Source organism: Schistocerca cancellata, chromosome 9 (genome assembly GCF_023864275.1).
Source record: "Schistocerca cancellata isolate TAMUIC-IGC-003103 chromosome 9, iqSchCanc2.1, whole genome shotgun sequence".
Taxonomy (NCBI): Eukaryota; Metazoa; Arthropoda; class Insecta; order Orthoptera; family Acrididae; genus Schistocerca; species Schistocerca cancellata.
In genome coordinates, this window is record NC_064634.1 from 221,687,983 (window position 1) to 221,714,819 (window position 26,837).

The 26,837-nt window shown below is 40.4% G+C and overlaps 1 protein-coding gene across 5 annotated transcripts in view; it reads right to left on the reverse strand.

Moving 5' to 3' along the window:
• LOC126100322 (rabankyrin-5-like) overlaps positions 1 to 26,837 on the reverse strand; it is a 138,163-nt gene that overhangs the window by 85,671 nt on the left and 25,655 nt on the right. For 3 of the 5 annotated variants that reach the window (XM_049910932.1, XM_049910931.1, XM_049910934.1), the window contains 3 exons: positions 19,400 to 19,513; positions 17,645 to 17,792; positions 1,343 to 1,543 (listed from right to left, as the gene is read on the reverse strand). In XM_049910932.1, the coding sequence (XP_049766889.1) occupies positions 1,343 to 1,543; positions 17,645 to 17,792; positions 19,400 to 19,513 (463 nt within the window). The remainder of the gene's footprint in view (positions 1 to 1,342; positions 1,544 to 17,644; positions 17,793 to 19,399; positions 19,514 to 26,837) is intronic. The other 2 variants (XM_049910933.1, XM_049910935.1) reach the window with 1 other exon arrangement.

Here is a 26,837-nt window from a genome sequence, read left to right on the forward strand (position 1 = left end):
TGCGAGTGCCTTTGCTAACAGCATGACATCACCTGTAGCACCTCTCCTGAGCTTTGGACCATATCAGTTGGACCCTCACGACCAGGAAACCGTGGCCTGGTCAGATGAGGCCCTTCGAGAGTGGCGCAGATCCCACAAAGTCATTGACCTAGGTTGTGAACAAGGCACTGTGCAAGCTGGTGGTGGTTCCATAATGATGTGGGCTGTGTTTACTTGGAATTGACTGGGTCCTCAGGTCCACCTGAACCAATCATTGCCTGGAAATACTTATGTTGGGCCACTTTGAGACCCTTTGCAACCAAAGAACAATGGAATTTTTTATGGACAACAATGTGCTATGTCACCAGGCTACAATTGTTCAAGATTGGTTTGAAGAACATTCTGGACAATTCAAGTGAATGAATTTGCCACCCAGATCACCCAACGCAAATCCCACAAACATTTATGGGACATAATCAAGAGGTCAGTTCATGCACAAAATCCTACACTGGCAATACTAAGAATGGTGACATGGTAATCAAATGACCCATTTATATAATTCAGAATCATTGTTCGTCTTCAGGCCTTAATAATGTATGTAGTATTAGCTCCAAAGGATGGCACTGTTTGCAAACTAAGCAATATTTTCAATCGTGTTTAGCCACGAATTTTCTGCATCACATTCAATTTAATTAATAAGAAGTTATAAATATTATAAAAGAATATTTATTGCAAATAATATGGTCTGCCTCACTCAAAGAAGCAGACTAAAATATGTATCAACAATAATGGACCCAAGAAAAGAAACAGAAACTTGAATATTGAATGTTTTTTTCAATTTGTAGTGACTCCACCTAACATTACCATAGAAACTGCCTATCTGGTGCAACATTACTATCAACAGTTGAGGTGCCACTACTCAGAGGGCACGTAAATAGATGGAACACTGATAGGGCTTGGACTGGACTTTGCTTGGGAATATGGGCTTAAGAGTCGCTGTGCTCTTCCTAGTACCATCTTTCATGTATATGTAAAAAAATCTTGTTGTGAATAAACTCGTTTTTATGTGTCATTAAATTTCCTTTTTACAGAACAACTGATCTTATGTTGCCTAACACAACACATTTTTGGACCAATATACACAACCAATACTTTCATTTCTCTTATAACTAAACTACCGTTTCAGCTAAAATAAATTTTATATTTGAAATTTCACAATATTTGTAGCAAATGATGATAGTCTACTCAGCTGCAGAACAAGGAAGATTTGGAACAGGGGAGGCTCCCATTCCATATGCACAGGTTTAGCACTGAATGCAAACCTATGTCTTAGAATTTTTTATGGTTTAAGGATCTAACTCACCTCTTCAGCTGCTGCAGGCATGCGATCGAGAATGGCCTGTGCTACTCCATAATTACGGTATGTGAGAGCTGCAGCAAATGGCGTTAGGCCAGCTTTGTCCCTTACAGTCAAGTCTAGTTCAGGATGACAAAGCAGCAGTGAAACGACACCATCAAGCTGGTTTTCTATGGCTACATGTAATGCTGTTTTGCCCTGGATGTCCTGTACATTAAAAACCAATTTCTAATACAGTATGGTCATATTTGGAAAATCATTAATGTTGTAAAATTTTAATTTGAAAACCTCACACAAATCTTATATTCTAGTTCTAATATCCATATTCCGCAAACTACTGCAAAGTGCATGGCAGAGATTCTTGCCACTATACCGCAAGCTGCGGTTTCTTCCCATTCCATTTACGTACAGAGCACGGGAAGAACCACTGCTTAAATCCCTTTGTGCGTGAGTCTAGTCTTATTTATGCAGATGTTACAGTATTGTGCAGAATGCTGTAGCAGATAGCAGACTCCAAGATTCTTCATTTTATACTGTTTCTTGAAGTTGTTTAAGTACACTTTTTCAGGACGGTTGCCATTATCTTCGATAGTCGGCCAGCGCAGCATTCCTGTGACTCTTTCCAACTGGTCAAACAAAGCCGTGATTGCTGGTGTTGGACTTCTTTGCATAGTTCAACATTGGCTGTTGGACCAATTCTGTATGTGTCCCACACAGCTGTAGTACTTATCCTTCCCATATACTGGGAAACATAAGCATTTCGTCAGCAATCCCCCTTTGTAGGCCTACTGCATTTTTCGAGAGTACTACCAATGTACAGAAGTCTGCCACTTGCTTTACTTAAGACTCAGCCTGTGTAATCATTTCATTCCATATCCCAACCAATGGTTGAGACCAAGTATTCGTATGAGTTGCCAGACTCCAATCGTGACTTGCCAATATACGATATTATGCATTTTTGTTTTTTGAAGTGCACAATTTTACATTTCTGGGCATTTAAGCAAGTTGCCAATCTTTGCATCACTCTGAAATCTTATCAGTATCTGACAATATTTGAGCAGCTTTTTGGTTGGTTGGTTTTGGGGAAGGAGACCAGACAGCGAGGTCATCGGTCTCATCGGATTTGGGAAGGACAGGGAAGGAAGTCGGCCGTGCCCTTTGAAAGGAACCATCCTGGCATTTGCCTGGAGCGATTTAGGGAAATCACGGAAAACCTAAATCAGGATGGCCGGACGCGGGATTGAACCGTCGTCCTCCCAAATGCGAGAGCAGCTTTTTCTTCAGATATTACTTCATTGTATATAACTGTACCATCCTGAAAAAGTCTGAGGGTATTGCTAATATTGTTTGCCAGGTCATTATATGTAGCATTAACTGGGTTGTAGATCTCTTACGTAAATTCTTCCACAAAGTATTACTCATTTCTTTTCGTTTTTAGGTACATTCTGAACAGAGGTCGCATTTACGTCAGCATGTTGCAGGGATTAAACACAAGCCAAATTTGAAAAATAAATCAAGCTTGAAACAAATGTTTGTAACTAAACAAAATGCAACAAGCAAAAACGAATTTCATCTTGATCTGTGTCGAGCCATTGTTGCAGCAAACATACCATTCCATGCAGTTGAAAATAGGCAGTTCAAAAATTTTCTAGAGAAATACTGTCACTGCAGCATTCCATCAGAATCCACACTAAGAAAGAACTATTTAGATACTTCATATGAAAATACATTGAGCAGGATAAGGGAAGATATAGGTGATTCATACATGTGGATCTCTGTTGATGAGGCAACTGACAGACAAGGTCAATATGTGGCTAATTTGATTGTTAGAAAGTTAGATCCTGACACTCGCTCTGCACCTCGTCTGATACGCAGCAAGGAGCTAAAAAAGACTAACCAGGAAACAACTGCTCACTTTGTTAATAAAGCCCTCAAATTACTTTTCCCCAACAGTCTAGATGAAAATAAAGTACTTGTAATCAACACTGATGCAGCTGCATACATGATTGTTGCTAAAAATGCAAATGTTGTGTGACTAGGGCCTCCCGTCGGGTAGACCATTCGCTGGGTGCAAGTCTTTCGATTTGACGCCATTTCGGTGACTTGCGTGTCGATGGGGATGAAATGATGATGATTGGGACAACACAACACCCAGTCCCTGAGCGGAGAAAATTTCCAACCCAGCCGGGAATTGAACCCCGGCCCTTAGGATTGACATTCTGTCACGCTGACCACTCAGCTACTGGGGGCGGACATTGTTGCTGTTAAATTGTTGAAAGTATTTTACATTGTCTTGCTCTAATCACATTTCTTGCCCATGCCATGAGTTGTGAAGCTGAGATGATACGTCTCAAATTTCCACATGTATGTGTACATAAGCTAGTTTCAACCCTCAAAAAGGTTTTTATTAAGGCACCTACAAGAAGTCAGTTATTTCAAGAGGAACTTCCCAACGTACCATTTCCACCAAAACCCATACTTACTCACTAGGGAACGTGGCTACAGGCCATGGAATATAACAGCAAGCATTACTTCAGCTAAAGATCTGCTAAAGGACCCAACAATTTCCAACGACATTGCATACATAAAATCTCGTTATGCGTTTTTGGTCCCTATTATTAAAGCTCTAGAGTGTTCAGGGAAACCAGTCTACATGCAACTGCAATTGATAGAAGGGGTGGCAGAAAAAAATCAGCTTGGTCCCAGGTTCTCATGATAAGAAAGTTAGTGAGAAACTAAAGACAGTGCTTAAAAAACAGGACTAACCACCCTTTGCACAGTGGCTGACATCTTATCACGTAAATCAACAGAACATGAGTGTGCGGCCCCATTGCGCCTAATACCATCATTTAAATAAGCTCCATCATTTAAATAGGCTTATGATGATCAGTACTGTATCTCAGTCTCTCTGTTCAACATCAAAATACATACAGAACATATCTGCTAACATCTTATTGAAGCTTTCAGAGAGGCCATTCATCTGTGGATAGTAGGTGGTTGTCATTTTGTGGGTGATGTTGCAATGTGAAATTATCTCTGATATTAGTCTCTACTGCCAAACTTTTCCATGATCACAGATCATCACACAGTCTGCCCTATACTTCAAAATGATTTCTTCTACAAGCAAAATTTGCAATTTTCAGAGTTTTGGCAGTTGGAACAGCGTAGTTGACAACATGACAAGTGAGGTAGTCAGTGCGGACTATTATCTGATTCCCGTTTGTTGGCTTTAGGAATCTTTCCAAGAGATTGATTCCAATCAACTTAAATGGCACTGCTGTGGTTGAACTTGGCATCAGATGCTCCACAGGCAACTGCGTCATGTGCTTTCGTCACTGGCATTGCTTACACTGACTCACAGTGTAATGGATTGTGTGACCTGTGTCTGGTCATGTCTACAGTCTTCAAGAATCCCAGGTGACCAACGTTGAAGCATCATGGAAATACTAATGGATAGCTGACTGTAGATGAACTGGGATGATGAGCAACTGTTTTTATCCCAATGGATCTTAGTTCCTCTTATATCATGTTTCATTTATTAACTGGACTTCTTTGGTTGGTTCCTCACTCTTCAGTGCTGCTATGGTTTCAGCAATATCATTTAATACAGTGATGGATTGTGATTTCATCCACAGTGCTATGTTCCGCTAATGGATTCCTTGAAAGGCATTTGGTATCCTTGTGTTTGTGTCTCTTTTTGTACATCACTGTGACATCATACTCAAAGCAAGCCTCAGTGCCCATCTTGGCAGACAACACAACGGATCCTTCAGGTTAATCAACCAGCACAGAGAATGGTAATCCATTGCAACAGTGAAAGGTTTGCCAAATAAATAAGGCCAGAACTTTTTGATAGCCCAAAAACTTGCAAGGAACTCATTCCCGATGGTAAGTAATTCATCTCTGCCTTTGAGAGTACTCTGGAAGCACATCTATCACCTTTTCATGGTCTTCCTGAACTTCTACTTGAATTCCACCTATCTCATTGTTGTTTGTTGTTGTTGTGGTCCTCAGTCCTGAGACTGGTTTGATGCAACTCTCCATGCTACTCTATCCTGTGCAAGCTCCTTCATCTCCCAGAACTTACTGCAACCTACATCCTTCTGAATCTGCTTAGTGTATTCATCTCTTGGTCTCCCTCTACGATTTTTACCCTCCACACTGCCCTCCAATGCTAAATTTGTGATCCCTTGATGCCTCAGAACATGTCCTACCAACCGATCCCTTCTTCTAGTCAAGTTGTGCCACAAATTTCTCTTCTCCCCAATCCTATTCAATACCTCCTCATTAGTTACGTGATCTACCCACCTAATCTTCAACATTCTTCTGTAGCACCACATTTCAAAAGCTTCTATTCTCTTCTTGTCCAAACTACAGGGCTATTACAAATGATTGAAGCGATTTCATAAATTCACTGTAGCTCCATTCATTGACATATGGTCACGACACACTACAGATATGTAGAAAAACTCATAAAGTTTTGTTCGGCTGAAGCCGCACTTCAGGTTTCTGCCGCCAGGGCGCTCGAGAGCGCAGTGAGACAAAATGGCGACAGGAGCCGAGAAAGCGTATGTCGTGCTTGAAATGCACTCACATCAGTCGGTCATAACAGTGCAACGACACTTCAGGACGAAGTTCAACAAAGATCCACCAACTGCTAACTCCATTCGGCGATGGTATGCGCAGTTTAAAGCTTCTGGATGCCTCTGTAAGGGGAAATCAACGGGTCGGCCTGCAGTGAGTGAAGAAACGGTTGAACGCGTGCGGACAAGTTTCACGCGTGGATCATGCCACAACTGGAGACCGATAGCGCCGACTTCATCTTTAAACAGGATGGTGCTCCACCGCACTTCCATCATGATGCTCGGATTTTCTTAAAAAGGAGATTGGAAAACCGATGGATCGGTCGTGGTGGAGATCATGATCAGCAATTCGTGTCATGGCCTCCACGCTCTCCTGACTTAACCCCATACGATTTCTTTCTGTGGGTTTATGTGAAAGATTCAGTGTTTAAACCTCCTCTACCAAGAAACGTGCCAGAACTGCGAGCTCGCATCAACGATGCTTTCGAACTCATTTATGGGGACATGTTGCGCCGAGTGTGGGAGGAATTTGATTATCGGCTTGATGTCTGCCGAATCACTAAAGAGGCACATATCGAACATTTGTGAATGCCTAAAAAAACTTTTTGAGTTTTTGTATGTGTGTGCAAAGCATTGTGAAAATATCTCAAATAATAAAGTTATTGTAGAGCTGTGAAATCGCTTCAATCATTTGTAATAACCCTGTATTTATCGTCCATGTTTCACTTCCATACGTGGCTACACTCCATACAAATACTTTCAGAAACGACTTCCTGACACTTAAATCTATACTCTATGTTAACAAACTTCTCTTCTTCAGAAATGCTTTCCTCGCCATTGCCAGTCTATATTTTATATCCTCTCTACTTCGACCATCCCCCCCCATGAACCATGGACCTTGCCGTTGGTGGGGAGGCTTGCGTGCCTCAGCGATACAGATAGCCGTACCGTAGGTACAACCACAACGGAGGGGGTATCTGTTGAGAGGCCAGACAAACATGTGGTTCCTGAAGAGGGGCAGCAGCCTTTTCAGTAGTTGCAGGGGCAACAGTCTGGATGACTGACTGATTTGGCATTGTAACAATAACCAAAACGGCCTTGCTGTGCTGGTACTGCGAACGGCTGAAAGCAAGGGGAAACTACGGCCGTAATTTTTCCCGAGGGCATGCAGCTTTACTGTATGATTAAATGATGATGGCATCTTCTTGGGTAAAATATTCCGGAGGTAAAATAGTCCCCCATTCGGATCTCTGGGCGGGGACTACTCAAGAGGATGTCGTTATCAGGAGAAAGAAAACTGGCGTTCTACGGATCGCAGCGTGGAATGTCAGATCCCTTAATCGGGCAGGTAGGTTAGAAAATTTAAAAAGGGAAATGGATAGGTTAAAGTTAGATATAGTGGGAATTAGTGAAGTTCGGTGGCAGGAGGAACAAGACTTCTGGTCAGGTGACTACAGGGTTATAAACACAAAGTAAAATAGGGGTAATGCAGGAGTAGGTTTAATAATGAATAGGAAAATAGGAATGCGGGTAAGCTACTACAAACAGCATAGTGAACGCATTATTGTGGCCAAGATAGATACGAAGCCCACACCTACTACAGTAGTACAAGTTTATATGCCAACTAGCTCTGCAGATGACGAAGAAATTGAAGAAATGTATGATGAAATAAAAGAAATTATTCAGATAGTGAAGGGAGACGAAAATTTAATAGTCTTGGGTGACTGGAATTCGAGTGTAGGAAAAGGGAGAGAAGGAAACGTAGTAGGTGAATATGGATTGGGGCTAAGAAATGAAAGAGGAAGCCGTCTGGTAGAATTTTGCACAGAGCACAACTTAATCATAGCTAACACTTGGTTCAAGAATCATAAAAGAAGGCTGTATACATGGACGAAGCCTGGAGATACTGACAGGTTTCAGATAGATTATATAATGGTAAGACAGAGATTTAGGAACCAGGTTTTAAATTGTAAGACATTTCCAGGGGCAGATGTGGACTCTGACCACAATCTATTGTTTATGACCTGTAGATTAAAACTGAAGAAACTGCAAAAAGGTGGGAATTTAAGGAGATGGACCTGGATAAACTGAAAGAACCAGAGGTTGTACAGAGTTTCAGGGAGAGCATAAGGGAAAAATTGACAGGAATGGGGGAAAGAAATACAGTAGAAGAAGAATGGGTAGCTTTGAGGGATGAAGTAGTGAAGGCAGCAGAGGATCAAGTAGGTAAAAAGACGAGGGCTAGTAGAAATCCTTGGGTAACAGAAGAAATATTGAATTTAATTGATGAAAGGAGAAAATATAAAAATGCAGTAAATGAAGCAGGCAAAAACAAATACAAACGTCTCAAAAATGAGATCGACAGGAAGTGCAGAATGGCTAAGCAGGGATGGCTAGAGGACAAATGTAAGGATGTAGAGGCTTATCTCACTAGGGGTAAGATAGATACTGCCTACAGGAAAATTGAAGAGAACTTTGGAGATAAGAGAACCACTTGTATGAACATCAAGAGCTCAGATGGAAACCCAGTTCTAAGCAAAGAAGGGAAAGCAGAAAGGTGGAAGGAGTATATAGAGGGTCTATACAATGGCGATGTACTTGAGGACAATATTATGGAAATGGAAGAGGATGTAGATGAAGATGAAATGGGAGATACGATACTGCGTGAAGAGTTTGACAGAGCACTGAAAGATCTGAGTCGAAACAAGGCCCCCGGAGTAGACAACATTCCAGTAGAACTACTGACGGCCTTGGGAGAGCCAGTCCTGACAAAACTCTACCATCTGGTGAGCAAGATGTATGAAACAGGCGAAATACCCTCAGACTTCAAGAAGAATGTAATAATTCCAATCCCAAAGAAAGCAGGTGTTGACAGATGTGAAAATTACCGAACAATCAGTTTAATAAGCCACAGCTGCAAAATACTAACACGAATTCTTTACAGACGAATGGAAAAACTAGTAGAAGCCGACCTCGGGGGAGATCAGTTTGGATTCCGTAGAAATACTGGAACACGTGAGGCAATACTGACCTTATGACTTATCTTAGAAGAAAGATTAAGGAAAGGCAAACCTACGTTTCTAGCATTTGTAGACTTAGAGAAAGCTTTTGAAATGTTGACTGGAATACTCTCTTTCAAATTCTAAAGGTGGCAGGGGTAAAATACAGGGAGCGAAAGGCTATTTACAATTTGTACACAAATCAGATGGCAGTTATAAGAGTCGAGGGGCATGAGAGTGAAGCAGCGGTTGGGAAGGTAGTGAGACAGGGTTGTAGCCTCTCCCCAATGTTATTCAATCTGTATATTGAGCAAGCAGTAAAGGAAACAAAAGAAAAATTTGGAGTAGGTATTAAAATCCATGGAGAAGAAATAAAAACTTTGAGGTTCGCCGATGACATTGTAATTCTGTCAGAGACAGCAAAGGACTTGGAAGAGCAGTTGAACGGAATGGGTGGTGTCTTGAAAGGAGGATATAAGATGAACAGCAACAAAAGCAAAACGAGGATAATGGAATGTAGTCGAATTAAGTTGGGTGATGCTGAGGGTATTAGATTAGGAAATGAGACACTTAAAGTAGTAAAGGAGTTTTGCTATTTGGGGAGCAAAATAACTGATGATGGTCGAAGTAGAGAGGATATAAAATGTAGACTGGCAATGGCAAGGAAAGCGTTTCTGAAGAAGAGAAATTTGTTAACATCGAGTATAGATTTAAGTGTCAGGAAGTCATTTCTGAAAGTATTTGTATGGAGTGTAGCCATATATGGAAGTGAAACATGGACGGTAAATAGTTTGGACAAGAAGAGAATAGAACCTTTTGAAATGTGGTGCTACAGAAGAATGCTGAAGATTAGATGGGTAGATCACATAACTAATGAGGAAGTATTGAATAGGATTGGGGAGAAGAGAAGTTTGTGGCACAACTTGACCAGAAGAAGGGATCGGTTGGTAGGACGTGTTCTGAGGCATCAAGGGATCACCAATTTAGTATTGGAAGGCAGCGTGGAGGGTAAAAATCGTAGGGGGAGACCAAGAGATGAATACGCTAAGCAGATTCAGAAGGATGTAGGTTGCAGTAGGTACTGGGAGATGAAGAAGTTTGCACAGGATAGAGTAGCATGGAGAGCTGCATCAAACCAGTCTCAGGACTGAAGACAACAACAACAACTTCGACCATCATCAGTTAATTTGCTCCCCAAATAGCAAAACTCCTTCACTACTTTAAGTGTCTCATTTCCTAATCTAATTCCCTCAGCATCACCCGACTTAATTCGACTACATTCCATTATCCTCATTTTGCTTTTGTTGATGTTCATCTTATACCCTCCTTTTAAGACACTGTCCATTCCGTTCAACTGCTTTTCCAAGTCCTTTGCTGTCTCTGACAGAATGTCATCGGCAAACCTCAAAGAACTGCTACTATCTGTGTGATGCTGTGTATCAGCATTCTTGTCACATAATGCTAGGAATGTGTAAGATGTTAGCATCCCTTTAAGGACAATGGAAGACCTTTATTGGACCTTGTCCCAGAAAAATTTGTAGTCTCCTTGCAGTAGTTTTTTCAAAGCATGTGCCTTGGTAAAGGAACCCTTTATGAATCACCGGTACTACAAGCACATTCCAAGACAACTTCTCATGTCATAAATGTGATCAATAATCACAGGAAATCTGCGACTGCTCTTCTTTTCTCTGGATCAGGATGGACACTATTGCTATTAACTAGGTGCCACAAGATTCTTATTTCTTGGGTAGCAAAGAGGCACTTTTTTGGATTCAGAAAGGAGCCTGTAGTCTGAATACTTCAACATAACTGTCAGGAGGGATTATATGTTCTTAAAATGTTTTCGAGAAAACCATAATGTCATCCAGGTAGCAAAGATGTGCCATCCATTGAAGGTGTCAAAGAAGGTTGTCCATCATATGCTTGAAGGTAGCTAGGACATTACACAATGCAAAAGGCAAAACTTTGAACTCTCAAAGGCCATCATGTGTTATGAAGGCAGTCTTTTCTTGGTCAACTTCGTCAACCTTTATTTGCCAGCAGCATATCTCCATCTCCAAAGTCGAAAAATACTTTGCTTCTTTCAAGAGATTTAGTGTACCAGTGCAAAGCCTCGGTAATCTGCCTTTATCCATGAATCTGTTTAAGTCACTGATATCTGATGTAGAAATGCCATGTGCCTTCCTTCTTCATAAGGACTACAGAGGTGGACCAAGAGTCTCTGAGGTTCAACAATGTCATCTTGCAGCATTTTCTCCACTTCCTTCTGAATTACTCATCATTCAGCTGGTGACCCCTTATCTGAGAGCTGGATAATTGTTGGGTAATCCCTAGTATTGATATGGAGTTTTACCATGGGCCACTTGCTCTGTGTTCTCTCTGTTCTGGATTTGGAAGTATCAAACTGGCACAGTAAGGTCAGATCCTACTGGGAGTTTCACAGTAGCTTCCTCCACATGTTGTATGCAGTGGTATCAAAGTATGATTCTTTGTTGATGACTGTGAGCTATCCATCCTGTGCTGGTTTGGCTGTTCCTATGCACATATCTTCAGGTACAAGGTGTGGCTGCTCATAACCATTAGTGACTCAAAGTTTTCCTTATCATTTGCAATGCTTATAATCATCACTGGAATGCAGGTTTCTCTTGTGAGCCTTAGCAGCTTTTTGCAACTGACATAAGAACGACAGTTTAAATGAGCATCTAGACTGGTGAATAGAACTTGTTTCACTGATGATGGCAAGATGACAAGATCTTCAATGGAAAACGAAAGTCCCATCTGAGAATAATGTTATGACTGCATTCTGTTAAAATGACAAATTCAAAGAGCTGTGTTCTGTCATTCTTCGTTATTCTTGCAATACACTTTCGTATCAAGTGGATGTATTTCCCACTTACAACCTTCAGCACAATCACTTTCATATTGGAATATAGTCTTCTCTCCATGGCAGTGATAAAATGTTCGACATTTATAGAAAAAGAAGTCCGTGAGTCAGTAAATAATCTAACAGGTTGGCTGTCATCCATGGAGGAATTTCACCTGTGGTTGCCTCAGCTCTACAGATAATCGTTTCACTTAGTTTTCCTGAATTGGACAGCTAGGAAAGAGGCTGATATTTCTGTATGGTGGCAGGGAATGGCTTTGGCATGGTGGGAAGTGATCTTATAAAGGGTAAGACAATGGACTTCATTCCACAGGTTGACTACAATTGACTGCTTTTGATTGGCATAAATAGGACTGTCATGATGGTCAATGTCTTGCAACGTTTGTGCAATAGACATTGACCAAACGTCTTCTTTCTCCACATTAGCATACAATGTGTCCAGAGTGTCCACAAAGGAGAGATACCTGTGTGTTGTCCTCTGTCTTGCAAATGTTGAGTCTTTCATAGGGCATTGTACTTGACGGAGGAGTTGGTTATAATTCCATACGTCGAACGCTGGATTATCATGTGACAGATATCTCAGCTGGCCAAGCCAATTATTACTGGTGCATTTATCTGGTGACGGAAATTATTACTAAAGATCGATACACCTTTTCTTCAAGAGTATCTGTTACCGTCCAATGTACAAGGTTGACTTTTGTAGCTGCTATCTCTTGTGTATTCAGTCTGACAGTTCTGGCTGCTGTAAACTGACATATCTCTTCTCTCACTAAACAGCATATGAGAGAGGCGAGGCTGTGATGGTTTTCCAAAACTGTCAAAGGGACCCAGAAGACAACCATACCTCTTTCATCCCACTATCTTCTGTTGCATTTCCTTGATGCACAGGCATTGCTTTATGAATTCCTCTGTTGTTATGGCATCGTTTACTAAAAGAGCTGTCTTCTTCGGCTTCTTTCATCAAGTGTGGGATTTTCTCAAATTCTGTCATTTTCAGATTTACAATGTTGTATAGAGCCAAAACATTCAGTAAGTAGGACTGTGTCATTTGTCCATAATGATGAGCCTGGTTCTTCACTGGTTTTACACCAAGCAACTTGCTGCTGACCGTCAAACTTTGTTTTTTTTTTTTTTTTCTAGTACTAGAACTTGTCCTGGTTATTCAGCGTCTCTTCATAGCTATTGAATCACTACTGAGCTGTGCTGTCAACTTAGAAGTACGCATTTTCCAAACATATCATGTCATCCTACTTGTCGTAATTGGTGACTAGGTCACATCCTTTCAGCCTATTGTCAGCTCCCAACTAGCACTTCCAGAAGACACTTATGGATGCCAATGTGCAGCTGACTTACTGTTGTTTTGGAATCCATTGGTCTGCTGAAAATACAGACCTCAGGAATGATGTATTGTTTGTATTCTGGTCCCTGTCTGTATAGGCAATGGCTTTTGCATTGCTTAACTGGCACCACGATACTTTGGTTACCCTGCACCTCCACCAAACTCAAGTTGTAACAACAACCAAATCCAAATACACAGTTGGGGTCATAAATGAAGCACAGCACTTATCAATGAAAGCATGTTCGTTATGGATGCCAATATACAGACAGAACAGAACTGTCTCCTGGATAAAGTGTGCAGCTATTTGTACAAATGTTGAATATTACAGAATATGAAAACATTACAAATATAAGAAATTTTGAGAAACTTCTAAGAATCATAAATACATAATAACATACTTCTGCTGGAGATCGGATCCAGAAAGGCAACCTGCAGTGTGCTAGCCAGCGATGCTAACCATTACTCCGCACTGCTTCCAACACAGCTCACTGCAATGTTCCAGTTATTTAATGCCTCAATTTTGATAAAGGTAATACTGATTATTGTAACAATTGTTGTCCCTAGTTGGTATACAGTTGCCGACTTTCTTGCCCTTTCCTCTAGCACTCTTCCAGGTAGTCCTGTCCGCGTTGTCCCCTGCCGAATTTATCTACCTTCTTTAACATGTTAGTTGTTCTGTATCGGTTTCCACTATCCACAATGTGCCCTTTATGCATGTAACATTAGTTTGTTCTTTGCAGTAAACTCCTAGAATGTTTCAACACGTTTCTCAAAATTACGAAATTATTGCCACATCATTAGCAAAGGCTAGCTAGACCATTCAACTATGATTCCATTTCTCATTACCAAATATTATGAACTTCCTCCTCTACTTCTTGATCTCCTTCTGGAATATGGCACTCGGCAGCAGCAGTTATTCTTATATTATACCTATCATCATGTCCTGTGAATCTAATTGTACACATTTCATGTTGTTGTGGTCGTTGTTGTGGTCTTCAGTCCTGAGACTGGTTTGATGCAGCCCTCCATGCTACTCTATCCTGTGCAAGCTTCTTCATCTCCCAGAACTTATTGCAACCTACATCCTTCTGAATCTGCTTAGTGTATTCATCTCTCGGTCTCCCCCTATGATCCTTACCCTCTACGCTGCCCTCCTATGCTAAATTTGTGATCCCTTGATGCCTCAGAAAATGTCCTACCAACCGGTCCCTTCTTCTTGTAAAGTTGTGCCACAAACTCCTCATCTCCCCAATTCTATTCAATACCTCCTCATTAGTTATGTGATCTACCCATCTAATCTTCAGCATTCTTCTGTAGCACCACATTTCGAAAGCTTCTATTCTCTTCTCATCTAAACTATTTATCGTCCATGTTTCACTTCCATACATGGCTACACTCCATACAAACACTTTCAGAAACGACTTCCTGACACTTAAATCTATACTCGATGTTAACAAATTTCTCTTCTTCAGAAATGCTTTCCTCGCCATTGCCAGTCTACATTTTATATCCTCTCTACTTCGACCATCATCAGTTATTTTGCTCCCCAAATAGCAAAACTCCTTTACTACTTTAAGCGTCTCTTTTCCTAATCTAATTCCCACAGCATCACCCGACTTAATTCGACTACATTCCATTATCCTCATTTTGCTTTTGTTGATGTTCATCTTATACCCTCCTTTCAAGACACCACCCATTCCGTTCAACTGCTCTTCCAAGTCCTTTGCTGTCTCTGACAGAATTACAATGTCATCTGCGAACCTCAAAGTTTTTACTTCTTCCTCATGGATTTTAATACCTACTTCGAATTTTTCTTTTGTTTCATTCACTGCTTGCTCAATATACAGATTGAATAACATCGGGGAGAGGCTACAACCCTGTCTCAATCTCTTCCCAACCACTGCTTCCCTTTCATGTCCCTTGACTCTTATAACTGCCATCTGGTTTCTGTACAAATTGTAAATAACCTTTCGTTCCCTGTATATTACCCCTGCCACTTTCAGAATTTGAAAGAGAGTATTCCAGTCAACATCGTCAAAAGCTTTCTCTAAGTCTACAAATGCTAGAAACGTAGGTTTGCCTTTTCTTAATATAAAATAAGTCGTAGGGTCAGCATTGCCTCATGTGTTCCCATATTTCTACGGAATCCAAACTGATCTTCCCCGAGGTCGGCTTCTACTAGTTTTTCCATTCGTCTGTAAAGAATTCGCATTAGTATTTTGCAGCTGTGACTTATTAAACTGATAGTTTGGTAATTTTCACATCTGTCAAAACCTGCTTGCTTTGGGATTGGAATTATTATATTCTTCTTGAAGTCTGAGGGTCTTTAGCCTGTCTCATACATCTTGCTCACCAGATGGTAGAGTTTTGTCAGGACTGGCTCTCCCAAGGCTGTCAGTAGTTCTAAAGGAATGTTGTCTACTCCCGGGGCTTTGTTTTAACTCAGGTCTTTCAGTGCTCTGTCAAACTCTTCACGCAGTATCATATTTCCCATTTCATCTTCATCTACATCCTCTTCCATTTCCATAATATTGTCCTCAAGTACATCGCCCTTGTATAGACCCTCTATATACTCCTTCCACCTTTCTGCTTTCCCTTCTTTGCTTAGAACTGGGTTTCCATCTGAGCTCTTGAAATTCATACAAGTGGTTCTCTTTTCTCCAAAGGTCTCTTTAATTTTCCTGTAGGCAGTATCTATCTTACCACTAGTGAGATAAGCCTCTACATCCTTACATTCTTCCTCTAGCCATCCCTGCTTAGCCATTTTGCACTTCCTGTCGATCTCATTTTTGAGACGTTTGTATTTGTTTTTGCCTGCTTCATTTACTGCATTTTTATATTTTCTCCTTTCATCAGTTAAATTCAATATTTCTTCTGTTACCCAAGGATTTCTACTAGCCCTCGTCTTTTTACCTACTTGATCCTCTGCTGCCTTCACTACTTCATCCCTCAAAGCTACCCATTCTTCTTCTACTGTATTTCTTTCCCCCATTCCTGTCAATTTTTCCCTTATGCTCTCCCTGAAACTCTCTACAACCTCTGGTTCTTTCAGTTTATCCAGGTCCCATCTCCTTAAATTCACACCTTTTTGTAGTATCTTCAGTTATAATCTACAGTTCATAACCAATAGATTGTGGTCAGAGTCCACATCTGCCCCTGGAAATGTCTTACAATTTAAAACCTAGTTCCTAAATCTCTGTCTTACCATTATATAATCTATCTGAAACCTGTCAGTATCTTCAGGCTTCTTCCATGTATACAACCTTCTTTTACGATTCTTGAACCAAGTGTTAGCTATGATTAAGTTGTGCTCTGTGCAAAATTCTACCAGACGGCTTCCTCTTTCATTTCTTAGCCCCAATCCATATTCACCTACTACGTTTCCTTCTCTCCCTTTTCCTACACTTGAATTCCAGTCACCCAAGACTATTAAATTTTCGTCTCCCTTCACTATCTGAATAATTTCTTTTATTTCATCATACATTTCTTCAATTTCTTCGTCATCTGCAGAGCTAGTCGGCATATAAACTTGTACTACTGTGGTAGGTGTGGGCTTCGTATCTATCTTGGCCACAATAATGCGTTCACTATGCTGTTTGTAGTAGCTTACCCGCATTCCTATTTTCCTATTCATTATTAAACCTACTCCTGCATTACCCCTATTTGATTTTGTGTTTATAACCCTGTAGTCACCTGACCAGAAGTCTTGTTCCTCCTGCCACCGAACTTCACTAATTCCACTATATCTAACTTTAACCTATCCATTCCCATTTTTAAATTTTCTAACCAACCTGCCCGATTAAGGGATCTGACATTCCACACTCCGATCTGTAGAACGCCAGTTTTCTTTCTCCTGATAATGACATCCTCTTGAGTAGTCCCTGCCCGGAGATCCGAATGGGGGACTATTTTACCTCCAGAATATTTTACCCAAGAGGACGCCAATGTCATTTAACCATACAGTAAAGCTGCATGCCCTCGGGAAATATTACGGCCGTAGTTTCCCCTTGCTTTCAGCCATTTGCAGTACCAGCAAAGCAAGGCCGTTTCGGTTAGTGTTACAAGGCCAGATCAGTCAATCATCCAGACTGTTGTCCCTGCAACTACTGAAACAGCTGCTGCCCCTCTTCAGGAATCACACATCTGTCTGGCCTCTCAACAGAAACCCCTCCGTTGTGGTTGCACCTATGGTACGGCTATCTGTATCGCTGAGGCATGCAAGCCTCCCCACCAACGGCAAGGTCCATTGTTCATTGGGGGGGGGGGGGGGGGGGGGGGGGGGGGGGGGGGGGGGGACACATTTCATAGATCAACTAATACAGCTACAAAGTTCTTGACACTGTGACAGTGAATAAATTTAGTAGAAATACATTTTTTTAATAGTGTAAATTTGAGAATTGCAATGGTTAATCCCAACATTATTTCTATTTGTGTACTTACAGGTAATATTACACAAACATATTACATCATCACAGCACTTGAATGACCACAGCTTATACTGACCTTGGCGTTGATAGCTGCACCATTCTCAGACAGTGCTTGCACCACATTTTCTACTCCCCATGTGTGCAGAGGGGGCTGCTCCTTTTGTGCTCCTTCACCACCTCCTCCACCTGGTCCTAGTTGTCTTGAAGCATTGCTATCACCTCCACTAAGAAGAATGAATAGTGAATCAGCTTTATGCTTTGTATAAATGTAAAAGGTAGTCCAACTATTTCTTAGACCATATTCTGATCTGCCAGATACTATACAAAAAAATTCCAAAATTAATAGTTTTTGAAACTATGATCTGCAATGGATACAAAATGAACACAAAAGGAGTGGAAACTTTGTTCCAATAAAACATTTAATAAGCCACAGATTACTTTCAAATTTTGTAAATTTAATTACAACATGGTTAGACTGCTACCACTTTGAGCAAAATGGGGAACAGAGAGGGAAAGCAAGCTACAGATTGAGGTGTGATGAGACTGCTAGACGCAGAGTCACGAGGCTGTGGGGAAGCGGGAGGGGGAAGGACAGGAGCAAGGAAAGGGAAAGATATTGGCAGAAGACAGCACACAGCGAGGGTGAAGGGACGTGAAGAGAGTGGAGGTGATAGGATAGAAATGATGGAAACTGATGGGTGGGGACAGGAGGTTACTTTACATTGAGGCCAGGACAATTTCAGGAGCAGAGAATGTGTTGTAAGGGCAACTTCCATCTGCACAGTTCAGGAAAGTTGGTGGTGGAGGGAGGATCCAGAATCCAGATACTCTGGGGTCATCTAGTCCCTGCACACCCCACCAGGCAGCACTTTTCTTGCTCCCCACTCATTCCCTGCTATCCCTACCCCTTCCATTCCCCATTCCAGATTGGTACTTTAATTCAACGTCATAGTTGCATTCCTATCCAAGTTTCTGGAGATGGCAGTTGCGTGCATGAGGTGTGCTTGCTTGCATGAATGTGTGTGTATGTTTACTTTTCTGAAGACTGTTTTGGCCAAAAGCTAAATGTGTAAAGTCTTTTCGTTGTGCCTATCTGCAACTCAGTGTGTCAACTTTACAGTGAGTAACAATTTATCCTTTTCCTAATATTGTTGATATTCCGTTCAGAGTTTCCACTGTTTAATTACAACATGGGACAGTAGCAAAGCAAAAAGTAAACACTAATTTGTGGGATTCCAGGACTTAATGTCACATTTTCCTTCAAAGTAAATGGAACTATGCTCTGCTTCTCTCAAGCTATAAAAAGGAGTCTAGCAAATAAAAAATACACAAGTTTTGAATGGCTACTTTCAAATATGTCTACAACAAACTGTTGGAGTACATACACCTCCACTGTCAATGCAATGTAATGCTATTATTCCTATCAAAACAATATATCCTGACACTCGCCCCCCCCCCCCCCCCCTCCTTGGATAATGTGGTGAGTGATAAGAAGTGGACATTAACAAGAGTCATTTTTTGCTAGAAAAGAAGAAAGAAACAAATAGCAACGGGTGTTAATAATGGGTTAATAATGGCTTGGCACTAGACCAACCCGGTTTCTGTTTTATGCTACAAGACAAAATGAAAAGACTATAATCTGATTTATCATAATTTTTGCTCATGAAAGCAAAATAGTGTAATGTTAATTCAGTTTGATGTGATCTGTCTATAGGATTGTGGCACTTGGCATGAGAACCATAACTCCCACAGTGTCTAAAATTACAGTTTTTAGCATCAATCCCATACATAAGTATCAGCAGAAGAGGAGATAATTATAAAAATTATTTACCTTTGCACAAGAAACTCAGATACAGATTCATTGTTATCATCAATGGAACTGTGATGTAATGTCTGGTAGGAATCTTTTGGTCTTTCAGACAATGAATCAGTGTCTGCTCCATTTCTGTAATAGAGGTTATGAACAGTATTGTCATTAGTTCCTAAGCATATAAAGTAACTGCTAACCAGTTTAGGAGTAATTTCAGTTGCTATGTGATAGAAATGAATGTTCAAAAAATTATCTAGCATGTTAATTTGAACGAATAAGGAACACAGTCTTTTAACATCAGGAATTAGTGACCAACATGAGATGCTCTGAGACTGCACCTACTTCAATCAAAATGGTACAACGGAAGCTGTTCTTTTAAATAAAATTGTAAAAGTGTTTTACAATTTAGCATACAATCTTATTTAAATACGTTTCTAGTTTTCAGTCCTGGATTTACATCTATGCCTAACATACAAAGTTTGTTGTCAGCAATTAGTGACTGTTAAAACATACAATTTCAATCTGGGAAATTGAAAATGTTGTGACCAGAGATTTTGTATATAAATTATTACAAAAAAATCACTTCATGCGAAGCAAGCTGTATCTTGCTATAGTAAACATTGTCAAATATCAAATAACACTTGCCCACAAAAGGCAAAGGTCCAGAGTTCAAGTCTCGGTCAGGCACACAGTTTTAATCTGCCAGGAAGTTTCATATCATCGGACACTCCACTGCAGAATGAAAATCTCATTCTGGAAACACTTGCAGTAACTGGTGACTAAAAGATAAATTTCATTGTAAATAATTTAATTAATACAACTCCAACTATGGAAGTGTCAGGTTCTTGTCTTAGGTTAAAATATGAGAGTGGTTTGATAAGTACGGTGAAAAAGCAAAAAAATATGCTTATTTTGTTAAGAACTCAGCTTACTTCTCAACAGTCTCCTTTGAGTGACATACACTTTGTGTTGCAAAGATTTTATTTAATTTCTGTAATAATGGGTGAGATCACCAACAAGTTTAATTTTGAAACTTCCTGGCAGATTAAAACTGTGTGCCTGACTGAGACTCGAACTTGGGACCTTTGCCTTTCGCGGGCAAGTGCTCTACCATCTGAGCTACCGAAGCACGACTCACGCCCGGTACTCACAGCTTTACTTCTGCCAGTACCTTGTCTCCTACCTTCCAAACTTCACAGAAGCTCTCCTGCGAACCTTGCAGAACTAGCACTCCTGAAAGAAAGGATACTGCGGAGAGATGGCTTAGCCACAGCCTGGGGGATGTTTCCAGAATGAGATTTTCACTCTGCAGCGGAGTGTGCGCTGATATGAAACTTCCTGGCAGATTAAAACTGTGTGCCCGACCGAGACTTGAACTCGGGACCTTTGCCTGGCAGAAGTAAAGCTGTGAGTACCAGTCGTGAGTCGTGCTTCGGTAGCTCAGATGGTAGAGCACTTGCCCGCGAAAGGCAAAGGTCCCGAGTTCGAGTCTCAGTCGGGCACACAGTTTTAATCTGCCAGGAAGTTTCATATCAGCACACACTCCGCTTCAGAGTGAAAATCTCATTCTGGAAACATCCCCCAGGCTGTGGCTAAGCCATGTCTCCGCAGTATCCTTTCTTTCAGGAGTGCTAGTTCTGCAAGGTTCACAGGAGAGCTTCTGTAAAGTTTGGAAGGTAGGAGACGAGATACTGGCAGAAGTAAAGCTGTGAGTACTGGTCGTGAGTCGTGCTTCGGTAGCTCAGATGTTAGAGCACTTGCCCGCGAAAGGCAAAGGTCCCGAGTTCGAGTCTCGGTCGGGCACACAGTTTTAATCTGCCAGGAAGTTTTATATCAACGCACATTCCGCTGCTGAGTGAAAATCTCATTCTGGAAGTTTAATTTTTTTTACATTTATTTTGCAATGATTCCTGATCATCAGAACAAAAGGCATGAACGGCAGGTAATATGATTTACCCATGTCCCTATCGTAGACCTCTGCGATGTGAAATGTCCGGTATGCAATGACGTCATGGCTGTTAAAACTTTCCAGCCCTGGAAATTTATCAACTTTAGGACCACGTATGAGGGCTATGGTTACCCATCCGTTACCTAGCTGCAGGGTATCACTTTTGCTAATAGTAAAGTTGAGAACTCCACCACAGAACACTAATGGACCATGCAGGACGACTTGTGCACCTACATAGTTGGAGGTATTAATAGCAATATTGTCTATTGCTTTATAAACTGTAGGGTGGGTACGCCTTCTTCTCCTATAACATTGGGGCATCTTCTGTGTGAGCAGTCCAATGCTGTTGCTTGAGCGGCTGCACGAAGACGATGCCTTCTTACCAGTTTCATTATTTATATAAACAAAGCAAAAAAAGATGTTTGTTTAAGAACTCAGCTTAGTTCTCAACAGTCTCCTTTGAGTGACATACACTTTGTGTTGCAATCCTCCAGCTTTTCCAACCCATTTGAAAAACTGATTCTGTCAAACTCTGCAAAATACTCATGGACTGCAACTACTAACTTCCTTATTTGATGAAAATTTCTTCACACCAAGCCAAAATTTCAAGTTAGGCAAGAGGAAGAAGGCACTTGGTGGTAAGTCTGGTGAGCAGGGAGGATAAGGAACCAATTCAAAGCCCAGTTCATGCACTTTCACAATTTTTATCTCTGGTGTGTGGGATGGTGCATTATCCTGGGGAAAAAGCATTTTTCTGCACGTCAACCTTGGTGTTTTTTCAGCCAACACAAATTTCAAATGATCCAACAATGAAGCATAAGGGAGTCTACTTATGGTTATGTCTTTTTCCAAGTAATCAATGAGGATTATTCCTTGGGAATCCTAAGAAAACAATGGCCATCGCCTTACTAGCTGACAAAATGGCCTTTGTACATTGTTTTGACTGCCGTTTTGACTCTGGTGTGTTATGATGGATCCAGGTTTCATCAACAATTACAAATTGGTGCAAAAGGTCTTGTGGATTGTGATTAAACATCATCAAGCATTATGCTGAAATGCTCTTTTGATCAACTGTGTGCAGTCAGAAACAGCTTTTTCATAGCCAATACTCCATGCAGGACATTATGCACTCCCTCTGTGGAGATGCTTACAGCCTCAGCAATATCTCAAATTTTTATTTGGCAGCCTTGCATTACCATATCATGGATTTTGTCAATGGTTTCCACTGTGGTGGCCTCAATTGGACGGCTAGAGTGCGCTTCATCTTAGGTGCTTGTCTGAGCACATTTAAATTCATTAATCCTGAAGTAAACAGTCTTCAATGATGGTGCAGAGTCCACATGAAATTCATCTAATTCTGTTTTGATTTGTGTGACCGTCCAATCCTTCAAATTAAAATGTTTAGTAACAACACGAAACTGTTTTCTCCACTTTCAATCACAGTCAACGCACTGACCAATTCAGAAAGATGTCAACAAGGGACTGTATGCTATACATTTTTGAAATTATTTATACAATCCTTGGAATAATCAAGCTTACCAACCAAAACAGTGCAACAAAAATGTTCCATTTTTTCATTAAAATTTACCATATTTGTCAAACCACACTCTTAACTAGCTTTTTGCATTACAGTATACACTTTACGCACCAACCTGTAGCCCTAAGTTTTGCAACTCATATGGAGCAAAAATTTCTGTATTGTAAAGTGTATCAAGTGATTTTGTTGTTTTAATGCATAATAATCGTGGTTGGTGGTGCACGGCAATCATATAGGAGTGATGTGAATATTGTGGGCTGGAGTTCCATTTGTCATTTGTAGAGGAGAACTGAATGAGGAACTCAATGAGCCTGTCCCACAGAATGGTATGCTTTCAAGCTGAATTAGATTAGGGTGATTTTAACTAGACGACTGTAAGAACTGGTTAGGTAACAAGCAATGAGTGAAAGATGAAGAGTTCTTCTTCTACATTTGAGTTTCTAGTATCCAGTAAGTTTGACAAGTTAGTCAAGTAGCAAGGGAAGCACCTCATCCAGCTGTAGGTCACGGTAAGCTGCAGCAGATTTCTAGGCAGAAACTATGTGTAGGTTGGTAACAAAAGACATCAGAAAGAAAAGACTGTTGTTGCTAGGTGGTAGCCATGAAAGGGTGTATGCCATATGGTACAGGACAAATTAAGAGCAGGGTACCAAGTCACGAGAATTGGTACACCAAGTGTTAGTCTTAGCCAGATGATTGAGGACATATGAAATTTGTATAAGGATTTTTACAAAGAGGATCAGGTGATCATACAAGGTGGAGTACAGAACCGACTGGCTAAAGACAAAATTACAACTTTAGGAGTGACCTGGATAGAATAGGAGTAGTAACTTCACACACAAGCGTGAGTTTTATTGAGGTTCTACCGTGCTATGACCATCCTTTCATCAACACTTCTGCGAGTCTTGTGAACATGGAGCTGAGAAGGTTGCTGCTGACTGAAATGAAATCTCATGCGTGCAGTGCCTGCAGCTACAATTGTAACATAGGAATATGTCACACATTCTCCACACCTGAATAAGATCCCTGTGGTTACTGCTGTTGGAGGTTTATCTTTTAGGTGAGTCAGGGTTCTGCAAAATAAGTTGTAATAACAGAAGACACACACAAAACGTTTAAGAATGCACTGAAAAGTAAGGTTAGCTTATTTTTGACTGAGTGATAAGGCAGAAGAGCTTCTTGTCCACCTGGAAAATTAAGAGCTCTGAAAAGACAACCTCTGTATCTGAACTCAACATATCGCAGAGTTAGAGGAATTGAATATAGAAGTTTACATTCTAGCATCTTACTTAACAAACTAATATGGGAAGAGGAGGCAATATCTGTCACTGACATGCCATGCAGTGGCCAAGCAAAATTACTAACTATAGAAGAAAATCATTAGCTTCATTAGCTTGTTGCACAGGTACTCGAGCCACCCAAGAAATCTGCAAGAAGAGCTTCTAAGAAAATACAATTTTCTGAACGGAGTTTAAGAAGAATATCCCAACTCACAAAACAATCCAATGGTATGATGAAGCAAAAAGATGGAAGAGCATGGACTCGTATTCTTAATATCCACAATTTGTTATTGAACAGGATAAATGTTCCTGGAGTTAAGTTTTGGACTGATATATGCAGCACAGGAGTCACAGGCCCCTATTTTTTCAAAGGGACTGGAACTTCTGAACAGTATCTTCAAATGTTATGGGAAGTTGTTATTGGACTAGACAATACTCCTGTGCTTTAAACTGTGCAAAAAAGCCTTTTTGGTAGCGAGGAGATCTGTACCACATTGCAGTTCACAAGTTTGTGCATTTTTGGATGACAGTTTTTGAGAGTGGATAGGAAAGCAAGGTCCTCCGAGATCACTGGATCTAACACTGGATGATTTTTCAGTGTGGGAAGTATTGAAAGACCATGTTTTCACTACAAAACCATTAAATCTATAGCATTTATGGGATCCAATCAAAGAATAATTTGGAAACATCTGCTAAAAATGGGAAGTTATGTGACAAGACACTTAAATCAATGTTAAAACAATGTGTTAAATGTCTAGGTAACAATGGAGGACAGTTTGAGCAATTTCAATTGGCAAATTACTTTCCACAAACCATTAAAACCACAGAATACTATATTGCAGTTTTGGTTAACTGACTTTTGCTGTATGCTGTACCTATTAGCTCGGTGCATTTTTAGAGGGAGGTTGAAATACACCATTGTTAAACCCCTAAACAGGAAAGGTGAGACACATACTAATAACTGTAGCTCTTTCACCAGTCACATTTTCTAAAATTTGTGAGAAGTAGTCTAGAATGGTATCCTCCTGTAATTTACCAGACCAAGATTCCTCAACTTTACCACTGATCCAATCAGTGAGTGATTAGAAAGGAAGTATTTTACAATTTTTCTTTTCTCACAGGCTTAGTGAATACTGTTATGGGGGCCATGAGGAACACTGAACTAATTAGAGCTCTATGTGAGCAGCTATGGGGAAAACTGCATTGGCAGCGGTATCCAAAATCTCAGCGAAGTGGCTCTAGAGAAAGTGTGGGTAGTGCACCGAATGGCGAAGCTCAAAAGAGGGGGAGGTTCCATATATAAATTAAATTACAATTTACATCAGCAAGTGATATAAAACAGAGACGATGTGTGGGTAGAAAACCAATACTGTTACTCCTGTACAATAAACTACTAATATTTTAATGGTTATTATTCCATGCATTGTGAGAACCAGTGGAGAACTTATAAACAGTAAAAGTTTTTACTAGTAGCAAATTTGTTGTTGAAAATTAGATCAAGGGGCTGTCTGGAAAGGCACTCAAAAGTTCCTAAAATATTCCTATGTCTCAATTTTGTAAGACTTGTAAAATCTGTCTTTTCTAAAATATTAAGGCTGTTACCATTATTCTCCAAATATATGATCTGCATACTCTTGTGTATATCCATGATCCGATGTCCTGTGTCGCGTAAAAGAACACTTAGTGCTGGTTGTGAACTCGTGCAGTTGGGATGACCTTTGAACTGAGTTGAAAAACTTCTGCCACTTTTCTTGATGTTGACCCCATCCTCAATGAGATTCAGCTACATATTTCCTATTTTTATATAAAGTGACAAACACCACTCTTGCTGTAGAAAGTTTGTTAAAATCATGACCAGTTTCATCTCAGCTCAGGCAGGTCCTCAGGTGATCTCAATAGTGATTAGAAAGGAAATATTTTACAATTTTTTTTTTCACATGCTTAGTGAATACTGTTATTGGGGCCGTAAGGAACACTGAACTAGATAGAGCCCTATGTGAGCAGCTACAAGGAAAACTGCATTGACAGTGGTATCCGAAAACTCAGCTAGACAGCTCTAGCAAAATTTGTTGTTGAAAATTAGATCAAGGAGCTATTTGGTGTCACACTGCTAACAAGAGATGCAGTAGACATCCTATAACTTAAACCTATCACAAAGCATACTTTTATTGTGTCTAGATTTTTGGCTGTACCTTGCAGGAAAAAAAAAAGGATAATAATGCTGTATCATACAGGCAGAAAAATCAAAGTCTGCAGTAATCAGATCAATATGTTCATAAAGTTAAGCAGTTTACTGAGGTAAATAACAATTAAATATGACAACTGCAAAATATGTAGCTAGCATTAAGAAAACACTGAAGGACAGAAAATTTTTTCCCAATACATTTGAAAAAAAGGTCAATTATTGCTATAAATCCTACAGCACCTAGACTAAAGGGCGTCATAAAGCTACACAAGGATAATTTTCCAATCCATCCTATAATGAATGCTCAAACTGGGCCTGGATACCTTTTGGAGTTGCTACTGTCAGATTATTTACATAAGTTATTTCCACAAGAGATAACCTCATTAAAAAAGAAAACTTTCTGACCTTTCCATCCTTGAGGGCACTTTACTGGCCTCTGATGAAGAACATGTATTCCAGCATCCAGACTGACCAGCTGCATCAAATAATAAGTAGGAATCTTATTGAGC